The sequence below is a fragment of the Saccostrea echinata genome, unplaced genomic scaffold, assembly GCF_033153115.1.
Source record: "Saccostrea echinata isolate AGI-Se365-2 ecotype Australia unplaced genomic scaffold, CSIRO_AGI_Sech_v1 ptg000030l, whole genome shotgun sequence".
Lineage (NCBI taxonomy): Eukaryota > Metazoa > Mollusca > Bivalvia > Ostreida > Ostreidae > Saccostrea > Saccostrea echinata.
Genome location: NW_026889779.1, coordinates 19124556 through 19145938, shown reverse-complemented (window position 1 = coordinate 19145938; position 21383 = coordinate 19124556). Strand labels below are relative to the sequence as shown.

The 21383-nt window shown below is 33.8% G+C and overlaps 1 protein-coding gene, 1 long non-coding RNA gene and 1 pseudogene across 2 annotated transcripts; 2 read left to right on the top strand and 1 right to left on the bottom strand.

Moving 5' to 3' along the window:
* Window positions 1-2586: 2586 nt before the first annotated feature.
* LOC133196907 (putative nuclease HARBI1) lies at window positions 2587-3478 on the top strand. Its single transcript, XM_061332754.1, has 2 exons — window positions 2587-2897; window positions 3241-3478. The coding sequence occupies exons 1-2, from the start codon at window positions 2587-2589 to the stop codon at window positions 3476-3478; spliced, it is 549 nt and encodes a 182-aa protein (XP_061188738.1).
* Window positions 3479-4456: 978 nt separating this feature from the next.
* On the top strand, window positions 4457-6160 carry LOC133196497 (uncharacterized). The gene is made up of 3 exons (XR_009722364.1): window positions 4457-4657; window positions 5281-5506; window positions 6056-6160. It is a non-coding gene; the product is annotated as an uncharacterized LOC133196497 (long non-coding RNA).
* On the bottom strand, window positions 5808-9081 carry LOC133196496 (nuclear apoptosis-inducing factor 1-like; annotated as a pseudogene).
* Between the last annotated feature and the right edge of the window lie 12302 nt (window positions 9082-21383).

The window sequence follows — 21383 nt, the reverse complement described above, 5'->3', positions numbered from 1 at the left end:
TTGATACCCTTATAAAGCTTACTTATATGTCAGTACCCTGTTTAGTTTTGTATCAAACTGATCGCACGCAGAACATGCCTTTAAGTATAGAATCAGCTGGGACACCTTATATAAGTGATAATACTAGGTTGTTACATTAAAAGAATTGTAGAAAAGTTGAAGTGAGCGGGTTCATTAAAAAAAAAGGATAAATTCGTAACTTCGAAAAAATTGAAGTATGGGAGAGGACAATTTCCCCGAAGAAGTCACATTTCAAAACTAATGTTAATGTGTTTTTTTCACCGAATATATCTCTTTTAAAAAACTCATTTAAGAGAAATCTCCTCATTGTCAAATGATGCCTAATTCCCGTATTTCATTCGAACGTCCACAAGTCGGTGTAAATACAGTCAATGTCGTCTACTTCTGTAATCTCTGCCGTCACATCTCACTGGTATTTAACGGTAGAGCTTCAAATATTTTTCCAATGTTTCAGAACTAGGTGAATCAACGTTATATTTAATAAATTTCATCCTTGCTGCTTTTAAGAAGAAAACTTTAAAAGAAAATCATATATTTCTTTGTAAAAATTTGATTTAAATAGAAGTCAAGTCTGGAATACTTGGTAACTCTAGCAAATTAATTCATTGCACTGTTGATAGCCTTGTTTTTACTATCAGTTTTTCACCAGTATTTTTATTTTAAATAATTTTCTTTATACCCGTACTAACCTTTGAGTTTCTTGGTCCAATACACGAAAAATAAACACTGAATTTGCACTCGATATAGAAACCCGACCTATCATGTTTAAATACATGTATGTTTTGCATTTCTGTTTTGTCAGTGTGATTTTATATGATGTAAAAGGATACTGTGAAGAACTATATTTTATCAGTGATGAAGCTTCAACCCTTTCTTTTCACGTTTTTATTTAGTTTTTGGAATTCGACCTCAGATTTTCTCCTAAACTCTGTGCACAGCATGTCTTTTCCTTGATTCGAGGAGGTTATTACTTCAAAACTGTATTAGAGCTAGATTTCCTCCTTCTTAATTTCCTGGCTTGAATGTTAGTCTGTTTTATCAGAAAGTCAGGAAATTGACCTCATATTGCTTTCTTTTTACAGTGGTTATAGTCTATTCTCACATATTTTGTATATGTAGATCTTGAGTTTTATGTCCATCTTTACGTTAACTTCTACAGATCATGCATAGGAAATATATAATTTTTTGCATTCTAGCCAACTTTCTTTTTTTCAATAAAGAAATCCACAGGGGTTGTAATCTACAGACTTCAGATATTTTTCTCGTTATAAAAATGAAAAGGAGCGTAGTTTTGTACTTAATGACAATGCACTGACAAGTATAATCAGTGCATTTTCTTACATCTCAACTCTGTTTTAGTGCTTTCCGTTTTCTCCTTGTTTTGTTTTCTTCAGCAGCGCATAAACACTATGAACACTGTTTTGCTAGTATACGTTTTTACGTTTTAAAGGTCAAAGAGTAATTTCCTTAATTCATTTTTTTCCAACAGATCTGAACATAGTGATAAAGCATATGCACCACGAAATTGTATTTAATTTCAAAAGCAAATATCTTGACCGATGTAACAATTTATATAGGGCTTATCAGTTTGCTTTAGACTTACTTTCCTTCAGGAATACTTTTAAAAGGAATTCGTTGTTTGAGCAGACATGCTTCGCCAATCTTTTTCGATGTAATGCGATGCACTGACAGAATATATCGGGACTTCATCTAGAAGGACTTCACATTTAGATCTTTACCCGGCACTCAAGAGTGCCTCTTCCAAAATCATGAATTTCATGGCCCCAGCGTCAGGAGTTCTGATGTTAGGGTAGGGCTCTATTGATTATATAGTGAAAATGCATTAATTCATTGAAAATCTTCTTCTCTGCTCCTGGGTATTAAATAAAGTAACTAAGTACATAATTATGATGAGCAAGAGTGCCTCTTCCAAAATTATGAATTTCATGGCCCCTGGGTTAGGGGTTCAGGTGTTAGGGCGGGGCTCTATTGATTATATAGTGATAATGCATATATTCTTTGAAAATCTTCTCTGCTCCTGGAGATTAAATAAAATAACTAAGTACATAGTTAAGATGAGCATGGTTGCTTCTTCCAAAATTGTGAATTTAATGGCCCCAGGGTCAAGGATTCTGGTGTTAGGGCGGGGCTCTATTGATTACATGTATATAGTGAAAATGCATTAATTCTTTGAAAATCTTCTTCTCTGCTCCTGGGTATTAAATAAAGTAACTAAGTACAAAGTTATGATGGGCAAGAGCGCCTCTTCCAAAATTATGAATTTCATGGCCCCAGGATCAGGAGTTCTGATGTTAGGGTGGGGCTCTATTGATTATATAGTGAAAATGCATTAATTCATTGAAAATCTTCTTCTCTGCTCCTGGGTATCGTTTCACAAAAGCATCGTAAATTGTACGTAGTACGTAAGTGCGACGTAAGTAGTACGTAGCTAAATTTCGGCGTTTCACGAAAGCTTCTTAATTCACGTTGCGTCGTACGTTACGACGTAACTTTACGTCACCTTGGAGGTGACGTAAAATTACGTCGTTACGTTAGTATCCAAAGATGGCGGCGTTCATGAGAGTTGCGGACGAACAGGTGCGTCGAAATTTACGCAGACAGCGCGTGTTCAGGGACAGGCAGAATCCCCTAGACGCATACGACGATATGGATATTATCCATCGTTACCGGTTGGACAGAAGGACCATCATTAGTATTATTGATATAGTCCAAGAACGTTTAGAGAGACCAACCAAAAGATCTCGAAGTCTTCCAGATTCTTTGCAAGTGTTTGCTGCATTAAGATTTCTTGCTTCTGGCTCCCAGTATAGAATGATTGGAGACACTCTGGGGATATCCAAGCCATCTGTTTGCAGGTTGTTAAATACAAGGATGATAAAATTTATTTTCATGATGTGTTACTAGTAATCCAAATTTCATTAGATCTTCTTAAAAAATGTTTACTTGCCCTCTCCAACTCAGGATAAAAAAAAAGATAGATAAAGGTTAAGGTAAGGATAAAGGTAGGAAAAACTTACGAAGATAAAGCTAAAATAAAAGTGTTGACGGGATGATTATATTTTGTAATGAATAAAAAACAATCGTTTCCTGGGAAGGTTTAAAAAATTTTAAGTCGGTCCATTTTTTCGATCGATCGAGAGAGGGCAAACTTTTAATATGCCCTTAAAATAAATTTATATTATATAAAATTTTGATTAGGTCTATCGACGAGGTTATCAATGTCTTGTGTCGGACACTGAACATCATAAAGTTTCCGACTGGTGATGCCGAGACAACCAGGACGAAGGTTGGTTTCCATGCAATCGCTGGTTTCCCTAATGTCCTTGGCGCCATCGACGGGACTCACATACCTGTAACAGATGAGCATTTGTACGTCTGCAGAAAAGGATATCACTCGATCAGCGTCCAGGCAATAGCTGATTATGACATGAAGTAAATATGTTAAACATGTATTTTTTAACAAACAAAACGGAAAGGTTTGGAAAGAAACAACATATGTTGTCATTTTGGCATATTCCATTGAAAAAGAGTTTCTTAAATTTATTTTTTAATTCAATTTTTAAAAGATAAAGTGGTATAAATACCTTTAATCTTAAAATAGTAAAAGATAAATAAAACTTTGATGCAATTAAGTGAATTCACGTTAAGTTTTGAATAAGTACTGTTGGATGACAGCAGCAGGCAGTGGCGACTTAAGTATCTAGAAGAAATGATTCGATTCATGTGTTTACATTCTCTATTTATCTCTTTTTTTTGGAGGGGGGTGGTAAATATTTAATTTTACTTTCAGAATTGGTGAATGTTTTCAATGAATACCGTAGCCCCTTTTCCGACCCCCACCCCCCACCCCACCCCCCCACCCCTCGCCGATATGTTTAAATCATTTTTTTTTCTAAAATTAGTTAATAAATTAATACGTACATGTATATCCCTTAATTTATTGTGTGTGTGGCAATGAATAAATGAATACATTTTAGCGAGTGGTTTTATAAACTATTTTTGTCGAAAATTTATTAAACAAATTCTAGCTTCACAACGTGAATACGAGGTCTTTTGTTTTAAAATCAGCAATTTTTTTTAAAGTACAAGAGGGCTGCGACTTCACCTTAAACACAGCTTGCTCTACGCGGAAATTAATTGAACTATTTGAATAAGTTTCATTTTTGTACAAATATACTTCATATTATTCTAATGATAAATATAACAACAAAGAAATAAACGATTTGCACAAAGACTTGCGACAACATATTTTAAAGTACTGAATTATCCCCTTTCCCTCCCTCCTTAAAAAACTGGTGCAGCTTAGCAGTATTATTTTTAATTATAAAGCGACGAACAATATGCAACTTTGGTTTCTTCTCTAATAGATTTTTGAGCATTGTTAGTAAATGGCCAGGATCAACTCATGATGGGCCAATTGTTCGATTGCGCAGAAATTTGAAAATGGACAAATGAATGGAAGGATCTTAGGAGATTCTGGGTACCCTCTAAGGCCATGGATCATGACACCAGTTAGTAATCCAAATTCCAGAGGAGAAGATCGGTATAATGGGTCTCACAGGAGAACTCGTGTGGTGGTTGAACAGGCCTTTGGAGTGCTAAAATCCCACTTCAGGTAACCCAGTTCAAATTAGCTGCAGAACTGTAGCTCTCCGGAAAAAAAAATGACAGACAAGAGAGCTAAAGTGCCACCCACTGAAAAAAGTATATTTATTGCGCACAAAAATGAGCGCTATTTCTCGATTTATTTCTTCGTGTTTTTCAAACCTCCATCCCAAAATATTACTAATCTTCTTTACATATTTTTTTTACTGTTTCCACAACAAAACATTCCTGGTAACCGTTATTAAAGAATTCCTGGGCATAAAATTGAGACCATAGAAAATTTCGTCTATTTATACTGCCATTTTTGGTGGCAAAATAATTCGGTCTAACGCACTTCGTGCAGATGTCAACTACGTAATTATTTAATAGAGGTCTAAGGAACTTTTTGAAATTAAGTTTTTGTGCAGTCGAAATAAGAATTCGGAAAAATTAATCCAGAACCGAGCGCAACTTTTTGTGCGCAATAAATATATATATTTTTTTTCTATGGGTGGTGGCACTGTAGCTCTCTGGTCATCTATCCCAATTTTTTCAGACCAGCGAGCTACAGATCTGCAGCTAATTTCAAATGTACGTTGATCTTTGTGCACACCAGAAAAAATACAAGAGAGATACGCATATAATTGTTTACAGGTGTCTCCACAAAACAGGCGGAGCTCTTGAGTACACACGAGCAAAATGCTGCAAGATTATATACGTGTGCTGTCAACTCCGTAACATCTGTATTGACAAGCGAATTCCAGTTTTTGAGGAACCTGAAGAAGAACTAGTTGAAGCTTAAGACGAGGTAACTTACCAGGGACCTATCAATGACGGCAAAACAACCAGAGAACAATTGATAAGACAACAATTTACAAAGGTAACGTCCTATATACATCAATAAAATAATTCACATAGATGTGTTTGTACTATTCATATTTTACTTAATTAGAAATGAGAAAGACAAAAAAGTAATTAAATGCATGTATAATTACTTTTGGTAAAGTATTTGAATAATTCAGCGTAACATTAATTAATAAATACTAATAATTTAATATGGCAAACAACAATAAACTCTCTCTCTCTCTCTCTCTCTCAGTAATATTAAATATTAAAACACATTCTCTCTCTCTTGCTCTCTCAGTCAGCGACTCAAGGTGGAGAACAACTCCATCAAAGGATCACTTTCCCCCAGCTGCAACCCTTTCCTGTAATGACTTTAAGATATTAATCTGGAGTCGAGCTTTCTCTATCTCCAGCTTGTTCTTCTCCAGCTCCTGTTCCAGAACCTGGCATTGAAGGTCATAAACGTCCTCCACCGACCTCTTCCGCTTTAAATTGCTTTTTTTCCTATAAAGTTTTAGTTCACAGACCTTTACATGAATACAAAGGCTATTTAAATTCATATCAGTTTCAATTTCCCCTCCAGAAATACCCATACGTTTTGGTTGGTTGAAGCTGCTTCTCGTGATCTGGAGCCTCTGGAAGTGTTGGGGTGGCGGCTTGCTCACCAGAAGATGGACCTGGGGATTGAAATGGTGTTGGGACGGCAGCTCGCTCGGATGTAGATTCCATCGGAGGGGAGAGCCATATACATCCTCCACTTTAAAGAGATCGACCTCTGAAATACAAATTAAATATTTATAATTTACATGACTTTTTTCATTAACAAGGTTAACGGTAGTAAGATTTTAAGTGCATGAAATCAATATAAATGTGAACTCGCCATTAACATCATCCGTATCAAACCCGCCTTCTACACCTTCTACTGATGTTTTGCCTATTATTGCAACAACCTGAAATTAATAATTAGAGATCAATTGTGCAGTACATTTAAGCTACATTGTAGTGGTTAAGATTACAATTATTCGGTGTACATAAATTCATATGCTATACCTTCTGACTGATGTCTGAGGAGTTGATCGGAGCAGGAGCAGGTCCACTGCCGGTTCTCGCAAGTTCCCTTCTGTACTGGGCCTCCTTCTTTTTAGTTTGAGATGAAATATCTCTCCACTTTTTAATAATCTCAGCGGATGTCCTCTCCTGGATACCGATGCTGTTTATTCTGATTTATGAAAAAAGTCAATAGGTCAACAATAGGTTTAAGAAATTTAAGTCAGAGCCAAAGAAACTTCTAATATAAAAAAAAATTATTATTGGGAAACCTAGCAAAATACTTGATGTTTTTTTTTAACTTATAAATTATTTCCATTCATGCGTTCACAAAATATAATGCGTTGTATTATTTATTTCTAGGATGCCAAGAATTTTTTTTTCCTTCTTCACTGAAAAATGGTTTACAAGGAAAAACGAGAAGGGGGAGGTTTTGTCCAAACTCAAAAACTTCCCAGCTTTTCTTTGTAAGATCTAGCCCCCCCCCCCCATTCGCTTTAACCGTGTTTTACCGTATATTCCGAAATTGTCATTATTTGTCCTCTGGATCAATCACTTACACTCTGCGTTTCAGAGTAGCAAAGGTGGATTGAAAATGAATTTCAAATTAGAAAGTTAAATTTACATTATCATAGATTTTCTTCGGTGCAGTATTCACTGGTAAAATTATTGGGAAGAGACATGGCCCCGTGCCCTTCCGGTTCCTAACGGACCTTAATTACATGTACCTTACCGAAGAAACATAATTTCGTGATTTATCAAAATAAATGGAAATTGAATATAATATGCTAATCCACATATAAACACTGATATTCAACACTTTTCAATTCGGGGATGCTCCTTGTCAAAAGTCTCTTAAAAGAAATATTGACATTTCAATATCATTTTCACTAATTCAGACCCGAAGTTCATACATGTAGTCAGGAATGGATTGAATTCTAAAACTTTAAATTAACAATAGCCTTTAGCTGTTAATTAAGTATGGAAGTGGACACCCCATCCACAGCTTTTTGTTGCAAATATGATAGTGCCCCCCCCCCCTTTTTTCGGCTTGTCAAAATCATTTCTTTTCTTTTTAGCCTACCATTTATAACTCTGTCTCAACTTTTCCAAAACGATGCTACTTGCGATTTATTAAATTACATTCCAACTGATACCAATAACATTTAAAGAATCTTAGTACAGACTAGGAAATAAATTTTAAATCACGACTCTCTCTCTCTTTCTCTCTCTCTCATACTTCATGTCATGGTAAAGTTGGACAAAAATATTAATAGCAACTTATGATATAACTTTTACTTTGCATTCAATTTAAAAAAGAAGTGTTTCCTTTTCAAATCCAGTCATTGTAAGCAAAAATTTGATCCACCACTGCATTATCAGTTGAAGAGTCATTGAGAAAAAGATCATATGGGTCTGGATTTTATGAAAATTAAAAATAAAATCATTCTGACTCCTTGTACCTTATGTAAGGTGTCAAAGTGTGCTGTGCCTGAAAGGCAAATAATTAGGACTAAAAACCCAAATATATTGTCATTTTTTATATATTCATAAGGGATTCTCACAGTGTCAAGGTCAAGCTCAAAAGGTAAACATGCAGACGATTTCATTTATCATTGGTTCGAGTAAGTAATCGTTTTCTTCTCTTTCGTGAGTCCCTTTATCATATAATGGACATGATTGCTAATTTATATGATATTCAATTACTTCAATTTGAGCTCTTCATTCTGATGTTTTATTACTTTCTCATTACACCGCAGTGTAGATCTAGATAGAATAATCATCGATTTGAAAAATGCTATAAACTGTTTCACATACCCAAAATCTATTCATTCCGATGAATTCTTGAAAGATAAATCACAAACTGTGGCATGATAATTTACAGTTTTGGAAGTATTGTTATTGTCAGAGATGCTGACTTGTAACCTTTTTTGACGTTTCGAGGAAACTCGAACATAAATACCTAATATGAGGGGGGCATCAGGGATAATGTTTTTCAACTTCGTGTAAATATTGACCTATGTAATGAAATATTTAAATTTGTGGATAAATTTTACATTAATATTATGAATTAGTAAACAAAGCATAAAATGTTAGATAAATGTTATACACACAAGGAACAAATGTTTTTCCAACATTGGTTCTTCCTCTGGTTGGTATTCACGTCCTAATGTGGTGCGAACAGAATGTCCTTTTGTTTCTCCACCTCTTCTACCAGGGTCTCTACTTCCTGCGCCGTAAAATTCTTCTTTCTCTCTTTCTTTATTTTAGAAATAGTTTCGTCTGCCATTTTTTTTTTACTTCCGGTATATTTACGTACTTCGTAAGTTGCGCATATTTACGACAGTTCTAAGTACCTTTCGTGAACCGGTCTTAACGTAGTACGTAGTTACTACTTAAGTTCGTCGTAACTCGCTAAGTAGTACGTAATTTATGATGCTTTTGTGAAACGATACCCTGGGTATTAAATAAAGTAACTAAGTACATAGTTATGATGAGCAAGAGCGCCTCTTCCAAAATTGTGAATTTCATGGCCCCAGGGTCAAGGGTTCTGGTGTTAGGGCGGGGCTCTATTGATTACAATTATATAGTGAAAATGCATTAATTCATTGAAAATCTTCTTCTCTGCTCCTGGGTATTAAATAAAGAAACTAAGTACATAATTATGATGAGCAAGAGTGCCTATTCCGACATTTTTAATTTCATGGCCCCAGGGTCAAGGGTTCTGGTGTTAGGGCAGGCCTTTATTGATTATATAGTGAAAATGAATTATATCTTTGAAAATCTTCTTCTCTGCTCCTGGGTATTAAATAAAGTAACTAAGTACAAAGTTATGATGAGCAAGAGTGCATTTTCCAAAATCATGAATTTCATGGCCCCAGGGTCAGGAGTTCTAATGTTAGGGTAGGGCTCTATTGATTATATAGTGAAAATGCATTAATTCATTGAAAATCTTCTTCTCTGTTCCTGGGTATCAAATACAGTAACGAAGTACAAAGTTATGATAAGCAAGAGTGCTTCTTCCAAAATCATGAATTTCATGGCCCCAGGGTCAAGGACTCTGGTGTTAGGGCGGGGCTCTATTGATTATACATGTATAGTGATAATGCATATATTCTTTGAAAATCTTCTTCTCTGCTCCTGGAGATTAAATAAACTAAGAACATGCATATAGTTATGATGAGCATGGTTGCCTCTTCCAAAATTGTGAATTTCATGGCCCCAGGGTCAAGGGTTCTGGTGTTAGGGCGGGGCTCTATTGATTATATAGGGAAAATGCATAAATTCTTTCAAATTCTTCTTCTCTACTCTTGGTTATTATTCAAACAAAGGAAGTGCATGGTTATGACAATGAAGAATGTCTCTCCCAAAATTCTAAAATTCATGGCCCCTGGGTCAGGGGTTCTGGTGAAGAGGGGGGATGACTATTGATAATATAGTAAAAATGCATAATTTTTTTCAAAATATTTTTCTACTTCTGGTTATTAAGCAAAGAAACAAGTGTATAGTTATGATGAGCAAGGGTTCTTCTTCCAGAATTGTGAGTTCATGGCTCCTGGGTCAGATCTTCTGGTATAAGGATGGGGCTTTATTTATTTAATAATATAGTGAAAATGCAGTTCTTTGAAAATCTTCTATGCTTCTGGGCATATTGTAGGCAAACAGAGTAAAAGTTCTAATATGCAAAGGTATTTTCAAGAATTTCGAACACCTGGACCATTTAGTCAAGTGTTCTGATCCTGGCCAGGGCTATATTAACTTGTATTCTGCTGAGCAAAGTTATTCCCCTCTGCCATTCACCTTTGATAATTAATCACTGTAAACAATGTATTTGAAAAGTCAATAGAATACGAGCATTATGCAAGAATATTTTTGTATAATACAAAAGTACTTTCAATATTTTAATAATCAGGTAGACTTGGAAATAATAGATGAATAAAAATGAGACAAAAATAACTTATCTTTTTAAATGTTCTTCAAAGGCCAAGAGAGGCTAATGTGAGAAGTAATAATATGGGGTTAAAAAATAGACATTTTGTTAATAGTCTGCATGGGAAGAGTGATAAATCGGGGACAGATAGATACTAGACCAATTATTTTGTTGATGCTAATCATACTATTTTTCTTGCTTTTGGGCAACAAAGCTTCATTTATCAGTTTATGGATCCTCTAAATTGTTGTATTGTACTTAGTTATGTACCATTAAGGCCCTTCGGCCTCTTGTTCTAGTAAAATATCTAAATATGAAACAGATGCGTCAGACTCTGTAGTATCTTTTATTTCAAGCTCACTGGGATATATCGAGTCGACATATGAATGGAAGTAACTATTGTTAATTGATAATACGTCGTCGATATATCGAAATGTAAAGTTGAAGGCCACAGCAAGTGTTTTTTTCTTCTCATGTAGAAGTTTTTGAATAAAGTCTGTATCATATGAATACAAAAATAGGTCTGCTAATAACGGGGTGCAATTGGTACCCATGGGAATTCCAAAATATTGTTGGAAGACCTGATCTCTAAAAACTTTGTCAATCAGAAACTCAAGGATCTTTTTTTAATATCAACTCCAGAGTACTTGTGTGTACAATCAGAATGACCAATGGCAAGGTAAGTATATTTACGACTTCCATTATTATTGAAAAAGCAGCTGTCTATAATTTCAGAAAGCCTGGACTTCAAAATTATATTCCGACCACACTGGCACAAAATAATAAGGTTAAAGAGGATACACAGAAAATTGTAGAGATGTTTAATTCTCATTTTTCAAATGTCTCTGCTAAACTCCTTGAAGGAGTAAATAAAGAGGAGTGTGGCTTTTGAATTTTGTACAGTCTAAATTGGGTAAAGAAATGTTTGGTATCCGGCTTATAAGTCCCGTTGAAGTGCTTTCCTTACTTAATAAGCTAGATGTTAGTAAATCATCAGGTGTAGATACCATTGGTCCACGTCTATTAAAACTTACTGCACAAATAATAAACCCTTGACCCATATAATAAATGCTAGTATTACATCTGGGGCTCGTTTCTCAAAAAGACGTAGATTTGGGCCTAAGTTAGTCCGACTAAGTAAGTTACGCCAAAATTTAGACGGGCCTAAATCGCGTTTCAGAAAGCGGCGTAAGACTAGGCCTAAGACTAAGACCTCTCCGTTAAGTACTAAGCATGCGCAGATCGTATTTTATTTGGTTTAGAGACTACAAGTGGCGGATCAAATTAATATCAAACTTAAATCTAAATACAGAAGTAAGGCACGGGACACGGAAAGCATGAGCACGCGTGCATGTTTTTCGCTTTTCAACATCTTTCAAACAGATATATTACGCAAACCTATCCGTATTTTCAAGGTCAAAGCATTAAAATTAAATAAATATCTTTGTATGCTCAGATAAATTTCAAAAAATCTATATACGTACAAATTACAATAGAAAAACATAAACGTGCATGTACTCGATTGTGATATTTCGATATACAATCGTACATTAAAACCCAAACGATGTACATAGCACATGCACTTGCAAAAAATTGGAATTCAATAAGCATGAAGAATTTCACTGAAGTAATTTTCCTTTGAAATAAGTCATATTGTCTTTTCACTTATGTTTACATTAAAATAAATATAGTGGGAAAGGCCTGGAACAGGTTCGTAGCAACGGTTTCAAAAGTGGGGGGAGAACCCCCTCCCCAAAAAATCTGACAAGCCCACCAAAAATCCCAAACTACCAAAAGGTGGGGGGTTGCGGGTGTAGGGGGATCTCCCAAATTAATGTGGCAAAAAAACTTCATTAACTGTCCAAGTCAAAAAACCCAATTAACTCTCCACGTCATGGAATTTGCCAAGTCAAAAGCTACATGTAATCAACTGTCCAAGTCATAGAATTATGGAATTTGCCAGTGCTCGACCTTACAGTGTGTGGGGAGGAGGGGGGGGGGGGGGGCAACCAGCATCTGAAGGAAAATTAAATATAGCAAAATACTACACTCAGAAAAAGTGGAAGGCCGGGGCCCCCTGGCCCCACCGCGTTCTACGGATCTGTGGAAAATTTAACAATTATGAAATCATATATTATCAAAACATGGATAATAAGAGATTTTTGAAAATTTATCAGTTGTATTGAATTTATAATTTCGTAACGGGCCCCAGGATCATGAAACAAACTACTTAGACTTATAAGTCAAATTTTCAATCACCTGTAAAATGTTGATTAATTATTGAATTAATCTCTTAAAAGAAAAAGATGGTGATGTTGAAATTTGTACCTTTCCCGATCTAAATAAATCTGATCCCGACTGGAAATAAATGAAAATATTTCAGAAATTTATAAAAATATTAGATTGCTTGCTTGTAATATTGATTACAATAAATTGATTAAAAACTAATTAAGCTTTTGCAAAATTTTATTGAGAATGCATGTGCTAATGGAAATGTTGTATATGCGTATTTTTACATGGACTGTGTAAATTATCATATCGATATCAATGTTATACTGTACATGTATGTCCAAAGTGTAATGCATATATTTAATACATGTTGCAGCTTGAATGCCAAGAAATCTAATTCAGTTTGAATTGATTATTCTGGCTGAAGATTTATCTAGATTTAAAGATATTAACAAGTCATGGTTTTCATATTCATAAATATTTTAGATAAGCAAAATTTATTCTTCTTGATATTTTTTATGAGTATATATGCGATTTATGGGAAAAGAGGATTTATAAAATGCAGTAAATGACAGCAAATTTGAAACTCTGTTTCTCATTTACAATATAAAAACATTTTTAACACGTTATTGACCACTTTCTTTTCAAATGCAAGTAATATAAAGTGTTTATCTGTTCAAAAATCGATTAAAAGACACTCTCAAAAAAATTCCTCTGAGAAAAGTACGATAGATTGTAAATTAATTAAAAACAAGTACCTATTTTAAAAAAATAGACCCATCTGCACTTCTTAAACGCCATGACAGTTCATACTTTGAAATAGGGGGAAAAACAGTATTACGGGCAAGATAATTAATTACTGGAACATTTTACAAATTCATATTTTTCTGTTCTATAAATTTTATATTTATTTAATGGGGAAATCAAGGTAAAAGGTGCATTAACTTAATTGATGGCATAATTACCGAATATTTCTTATTATCGAAAATATATTAAATGTATATTGTTTCAGGATTTTTTTTTCAAAAACATTATCCATTTCAAAAATTAAAAATTATTAGTGTGTGGGGGAGATGGGGAAGGGGGTAGGTAATTGATTAGCCAAAATATTCAGCAAACTTTGACAGTATGAGAAAACAAATACTGAAAGTGTAGGTCAGCCTAAATTACAACTTAATTTTTAACAGAAAACACCATTACTGAAAAACCGGGAGGGTTGCAGCCCCCACCCCTAAACTACGCGTGCCTTTTTTTTTTTTTTTTTTTTTTTTTTTTTTTTTTTTTTTTTTTTTTTTTGTTAAAACTCGGGCACTTCTTAAATATCTTACCCAGTTTCACAATTCAAAATTCTTACTTACAAATTTCCAGGTCATCAAACCTTTTTTATGGAAAAAAGTCTGCATCCTTGCTGGATTTTTACTTATTTCTATTTACCTAATATTTACGTAATATTGAAAATTTCACATATTTTTCGCATATCATATATGTACATGAATAGGTATATTGGGTATTATATCGTATACGTACAAAATAATTATTCTTTTATCTCTTTATGATCAAAACACTTGCCACTTTTTTCAAGTTGTGTACAGACTAAGAACTTACGCCTACTCATGAGCAGGCGTAGATTTAAGCTTAACTTTAGTCTCGACTAAGTCTGCGCCTTTTTGTGAAACGCTGCTTAGTCTGATTTTTGGGTTTAGTCACTGACTTAGTCCGGACTAAGCTTACGCCCGGTCGTAGGCCTTTTTGAGAAACGAGCCCCTGGTATTTTTCCGAAAAGTTTTAAACTTGCCAAAGTTACACCAGTCTTTATAAAGGGAAACAAACTAGATCCAAATAACTACAGACCCATTTCTATTTTACCGACATTATCAAAAATTATAGAAAAACACGTGGCAAAATATATACGATCTCTATATTCAGACTATGATCTTTTAATAGAATCTCAATCAGGTTTCAGAGAACTGCACTCATGTCAAACAGCCCTAACAAAAATTACAGATAAATGGTTATATGAAATGGACCAAGGCATACTTGTTGGCACTGTCTTTCTCGACTTCAGTAAGGCATTTGACCTAGTAAATCATGAAATTCTTCTTAAAAAGCTACAATGTTATAATTTTGATGCAATAACTTTACAATGGTTCCGATCGTACTTAAGTGACAGACTTCGAAGTGTCCATATATTCAGCGAATGTTTATAAATTCTATAAATGAAATATTTCGTTTTCAGTCATAAAAAAGTATAAATGGTTACACGTATATGCTTTTAAGTAGAACTTTTTGTATTCAAAGGAATCAGTAAATAGTACATGTACATTTTATGATTATATGTCAGTTACACAATACACTGCATTTTAGAATCAACGAAATTAAAACAAATTTGCCTTAATGTTTTTTTTCTCCTCAATTTTAACTTTATCTGAAGCTTCGTGATCCAATGATCCCTCCTTCTTCTGTTATTTACTTTTTTCAAAGAGGAGAGATTCGATAATTTCCTCCCACTCACCAATAAACTTTCTGGGTGAAAAGTAGTAATAAAATATCATTTTTAAAATATTTCACAAATGACGTTTTACTGATTACTTTGTACTGTGTGTATAGTCAGTTAAAGCCTATTTGATGACAGTCCATATTAATTTAGCACTATGCACATGCAGTGTCCTCGGCATTAAAATTTATAGTATAAGTATATAGTATACAGCTATTTACTGGCTATGAGGACAATAGCAAGTTTATCGTCCCCCAAGACAGCGACTATTCCCCGAGGCGCAAACCCGCCTTTTCAGTGTTTTGAAGGATATTAAATACATAGTTTCTTTTTAATTTCTATATCAAATTAACGTCCTTAACGTCTATTATTTTCATAATAAACTTTCCTAACATCTCTCTGAAAATCAGCATATCCATATAAGATTTACCTTGGCGGATACAGGATTTTTCTTGGTAGAGTTCACATTACCCTTAAAAGATCTATCAACTAAAAAACAATTTTACAATCAGTAAGAAAAAGAAATAAAGGGAAGTGCCCATACACAAAAAGACCAACGACCTGAGATTTTTTCATGGAGTGAGGTTGGGTGCGGTGGGTTCGACACAGTATTATCATTTGAGTAAGCTGAAATTTTTCGTATACTTCATATCAACTTAAGTCAAGAGAGTCCAATGAGAGAGTTAGAACTCAAGAGAGTTCCCTTCTGTTTTAGATTTTTATCAAAAAAATTATTTGAAACAAATGTACAATGTTCTATTATGAGTCAAGTGATAACAAATGTATTCCTTAAATGCTTCTTGATGCATCTGTTTATTATGTTAGGTTTAAATGGAGATGGTCAATGAAGATAAAATTTCCATTATTTACATTTATTTCTTATATAGTCAATCAAACTTTTCCATTTAGTTGCTAGATGCAAGCTCGTACGGTCCATATTCTTTTCCCTGTAAAGCACTGTGAGATTCATCAACTGGCATGAGGTCAAGCCGCCTTTGTGAAGAGTGACGCAAAAGCGAGTTATTATAATCCTTTTCCCAGGGGTTTTCATACAGTCTTTGAGTTGAGCTCATACGTGTTTGTACACTTTCTTTCTCCAAATAAAAATTATTTTCGCTCTTTTCTTGTACTCTGGCCACATTTCTCTCTCCTTCATACATAAAGTCGTAAGGATAAAACTCTTCAGATGATCCCTCTCGATAACTGGAATAGTTTACCCTCAGTGTTAATGTACTGTAACAAGGATCTTCATAGGTGCCGTAGAGTGGATCCACAGACGTATCTTCATTATTTTGAGAACTGTTATCTCTGTTACCTTCCTCGGTAATGTCTAAAGCATTATGAACACCAACTTTGAAAAAAAAAAACGATATTATTTTCAAATATCAGTTTCAAGCAAATTCCCCTTATGCTTCCGACTCAAAATCGAAGCATATTGAATTTTTTTGTCAGAAATAAATTAAAACAGGTGACTCTTTGAAATTTCACTTTTAAAATTATGTAAGTTATATGCTTAATAACCTTTTTTCCAAATGAACAAGCAGAAATCCCCGAATATAACACGATATGATTTACTTCATCTATGACACATAGATCAGATTAACAAAGAAAATTCCCAACCTTCCTTTTACTTATTTCTCATATTGAATGCAACGTTTCTACTTTTTTTCTTTTCTTTTTTTGGTCTTTAAGATTTTCAGACTTTTTATGTGAGGCACTGCCACGGTCTGCTCTAGAAATGAAATATCCTGAAAGGACCTTACTGAACTATTAAAATCAATTGCAAGATTTTAGTTCTTTTCAATTTTTTTTTCGAGTCTTTATATGCCTCATGCTTTGAAGAAAGAGGTAGGTTCACCAACTCCATAAAATAGCCCTGTCCATATACCAATTAACTGACCAAGTCCTAATGTCCCATTTCGAACATCAATATAACGCAGAGACTTAGTGCTTTCATTTCCAATAAAAATATTTTCCCCGAGAGTCCAAGTATTGAAAAACTAACTTTGTGAAACTTCAATGTTCTTGAAATTTAAAGAAAATGAGTGAATTTGAGCATCTTCAACTAATAATTAAAATACGAGCCCACCCTGCGATCCAAATATTTTTTCATGGATTAGAATTTTCTGAAACAGTTCTTTCATTATATGATTAAACATTTTAGATCAGAGGTTGGGGGCTATACAAAATATTCAAAAACAGCTTACATTTTTGGCCACTTTTAAAGACATTTTCAAGATTTGAGGAAAATGACGAAATTCATGACATCATAATACATGGACTAGAGAGAAAAATACGTCATTTTTAATTGATATGCAGTCACCAAGGGTTCAAGTGAAATTTAACATATTTTCAACTAAAACTGAGCAGTTCTGATTTTTTAGAAATTCACAGGGCCGAAAAAGACCCTAAGTGAACCTTGTTCTTTGAAAAACTTTCTACTCTTATTCATGAAGAGAAAATCAGCACACTTATCCAAAGTTTCAATATTGAAGATAGTGGTTTATATTTAAATTTTATAAAACCGGAGGTATGTATACTGTTAGAGAGTTAATGAAAGTTGGTAGTTTGAGTTGTCCAGTCTCTCTTGAAAATACTTGAAAAATATAATTAACTCACTGGACACATTTTTAGTTTCGATCAGAACTGTTAAGAGAGTCAGATAACTGAGATTTCATTTACAAATAACAAACACCTAAGGGATGCTTACTCATCCAAGGCACCTGATCCCTCCTCTTGAATTTCCGTTGATCCATGTCAGTATGCCCTGTTCACAGACTTGTATTAATTGTAGTTTTTTCTAGACCAATTAATCGCTATCTTCACCTTTTCCGTATTGCGAAAGCAATATATTTGGATTTCATTAATTTATAGTGATTTTAATTTAATAACCGGAAGTGACATTACTAAAAGCCCCAGAAGCCTATAATGGTAAATCCTGAAACCTTAGCAATATGGAATCTGAAGATTAATTTTAAATTATTTCAATCCATAATACAAGCAGAATATTTCATTCTTGAAAGCAGATTGAATGATTTAATTAATAATTGTTGTGTAACATCCCATGAGACTCACGAAATACAGGTGAAGAACTTCAAATTTAGACCTATACTCGACACTCAGGTCCATTGAGCAGTGATGAATATTTATTGTGCAAACGCCTACCATAATACGGGACCTACATTATTTTTAAGATCATTTTCGAAAGACTGTGATTTTCACTTCTAGTGACGGGTGCTTGGCGAAGGAACAACCACTACCTATGTTATACGTCTAAAGTTTGACTCGGTGTCGGAAACAAAATTCTCCCGATCACGAAACGAGGGCCCCTTTTCTATGCTATGGAGACCGGTTTGATATTTGATAAAGAAAAAAAAATAAAAAATAAACATAACGAAAACAATAGGCATTTTCAACAAAGTCTTTTAAAGCCTTTAAGAGAGGCATAAGTACTTTGAAATTTGTATTTCATATCAACAGCTGGGATCTGGTCAGTTTAAATCAAATTGCCATGAAAATAGAATGAAAAAAATAGCCATAAGTTTACCTTTCACTTCTTCTTTTTTGAAACAACATTTGCTGTAACAAGAAAGAATGTATATTTTCATTTGGTTAAATTTATATTTTAGATTCTCGTGAAAACAAAATAAAAATAGTTTTTACCTGTAGATAATTCCAAAAAAGAAGAGTGAACAGGCAAAAATCACAAATGGCACAATGACAATGAGTACACCTCTCAAGTTGTCATATACTTGGTCATAATGGTTCAAGTCTTGATCTAATTGATAATAGAGAACAATGGCTCTTTGATGTTTTAATTGAGGCTATTTATTTCATTGCGCATGTATCTTTTGTTAATTTCTATTCAACCCATTATTCATTTCCTAAATACATATTGTCCACATTCCCCAACCATGAAACAATTAAACATGCTTACAAAGTTATCTTTGACAATACAATGTTGAAAAACTATATACCAACAACATACACAATCAAAAAGATATAGATAGCGTCTTTAAAATTCTTTCACATATAAGACATTTCCAAATTATACAATTGGTTTTAATAAAGAAAAATTAATTAATACTCAACGGAAATAACTAATAATTTGCGATAATATGACATAAGTATAACATGAAATATAAATGAAAAAGGTGAAGATAACGAACAAAACCGATCTCAAAAAATATATAAACAATACATGTATGTGAGCAAAAAACACGGACCTCTGCAAATTCCAGAGGTGGGATCAGGTGCCTAAGAGGAGTAGGTATCTCCTGTTGACCGGTCACACCCGCCGTGAGCCCTTTGTATTGATCAGGTTCCGTAACAAAATTCAGTATAAAAACAAACACATAAGAATTGTTATGATACACGTCAGCCAAAATACGACCCAATGATAGGAAATACTTGCTAGAGAGGTCATTATAACGACCATAGAAGTTATGAAATGTTGACTATACACGAGATTGTTGAAATCCCTGTAACATCATTTTATCTGTCAGTAGCCTGCCTCGGTTCAAAAATTGATCGTAGTTGGAGCATTCTCTTGAGAATCGAATAAGTTGGGAGACGTATACACCATATGCAGTTGACATCGGAATATTACTACATAAATAAGGAAAGTTGACGATGGAAAAGTTTCTTGTTTGTTATAAAATTTTGTTGTTAGTTGGCCTTTATTGTCTAAAAACATAAACATAGTAAAACATCCAAACAGATGTGGCAGACTCCGTATTGTCTTTTATTTCATGTTCACTAGGATATATGGAGTCGATATCTGAATGGAAGTGACTATAATAATTGGTAATTGATAATACGTCGTCGATATATCTAAATGTCGAGTTGAAGGCCACAGAAAGTCTTTCCTACTTCTCATGTAAAAGTTTTTGAATAAATTCTGCTTCATTGGAATACAAAAACAGGTCGTCTAATAAAGGATCACAATTAGTGCACAGCTACTATTGTGCGTGTAATTTAATTATATAGATAACAAAAAGAATATAGATAATCATAGAACTTATCTTTAAACTGTATAAGGCAACACTTATTTAACGTTTTAGTAATTAGAAAAATAAATTTGTAAAATAAAATAAGCACCATTTTGAACAGAAATAAAGTAGTCATATTTAAGAACCCATTCAGAAAAAAGGAATTGTTGTATTCAAAAATTTACATTATAGCGTTAAACATTTTTTAAACACTATATCCGATGAAGAATATTTAAACATATCTCTAACATACCAACACACATGTTATCTCTTTCTTCAAAGTTAAGACAACATGTAGTTTCATTACCTCTACAAAACAAGAAAACAGAAATGTATCATCATAAAAAGGATGGGGTTTTTTTATGTAATGAGTGATTGTTCAGATTAATTACCTGTCAGTTGTATATAAACATACGTTGTCCCCAGTCAATGCGTCTGATGAACCAATTGAATAAAGCAAAACGAAGAAACAATACATAAATCCATTAATTTTCATTACTAATTTTGCAAGACGGTACATAGGAGTGACATAATGGATTTACAGTGATATTTTTCAGTCAATATCGATGCTCTATGTTTATCCTGAAAATTATTTCGATACACTGCGGAAGTTGCAACATGCCAGAACATTATGTACTTTTTATAAAGTCGCTCACATGTGATAGCAATTACAACAACGTATATAATGATGAAGTGCTAATTATCGAAAGTACGAAGATCATATACCAGAAATGTTAGAATATAACGATTAAAAAATTGCTTCTGATTTTTACTAATATTAATTCAAAATATATAATTCCTAATTATTATGAATAAGAAACCATGTATGAAATATGGAAATAACGAACAATAATCAAGCTCAACGTCTCTTGAAACAATATAAATTGGTATCAGAGCAAACACGGACCTCCAAAAACAGCAGAGGTGGGATCAGGAGCCATGGAGGAGTAAGCACACCATGTCGACCGGTTACACCCGCTGTGTACTCATTGTCATGATTGGGTAAGCGGAAAAATCCGTAGACAATTGTTTAAATAATGGCCTAACAATAAGTATGAAAAACGTCAGTCAGCATTCGACTTAATGAGAGATTGTATTTGCTGACAAGGTCATTGTATCGACCATAGAACTTGCGAAATGGTGCTTTAAACGAGACTATTGATACCCTTGTTTGACAATAGTTTGCTTCGTTTTATAAATTTTTCGTAAATGGAGCATG

Coding starts and splice junctions, on each gene's coding strand:
- LOC133196907 (XM_061332754.1), top strand. CDS start 2,587: ATGGCGGCGTTCATGAGAGTTGCGGACGAACAGGTGCGTCGAAATTTA. Junction 2,898..3,240: donor TCCAAGCCATCTGTTTGCAG/GTTGTTAAATAC, acceptor AATTTTGATTAG/GTCTATCGACGAGGTTATCA.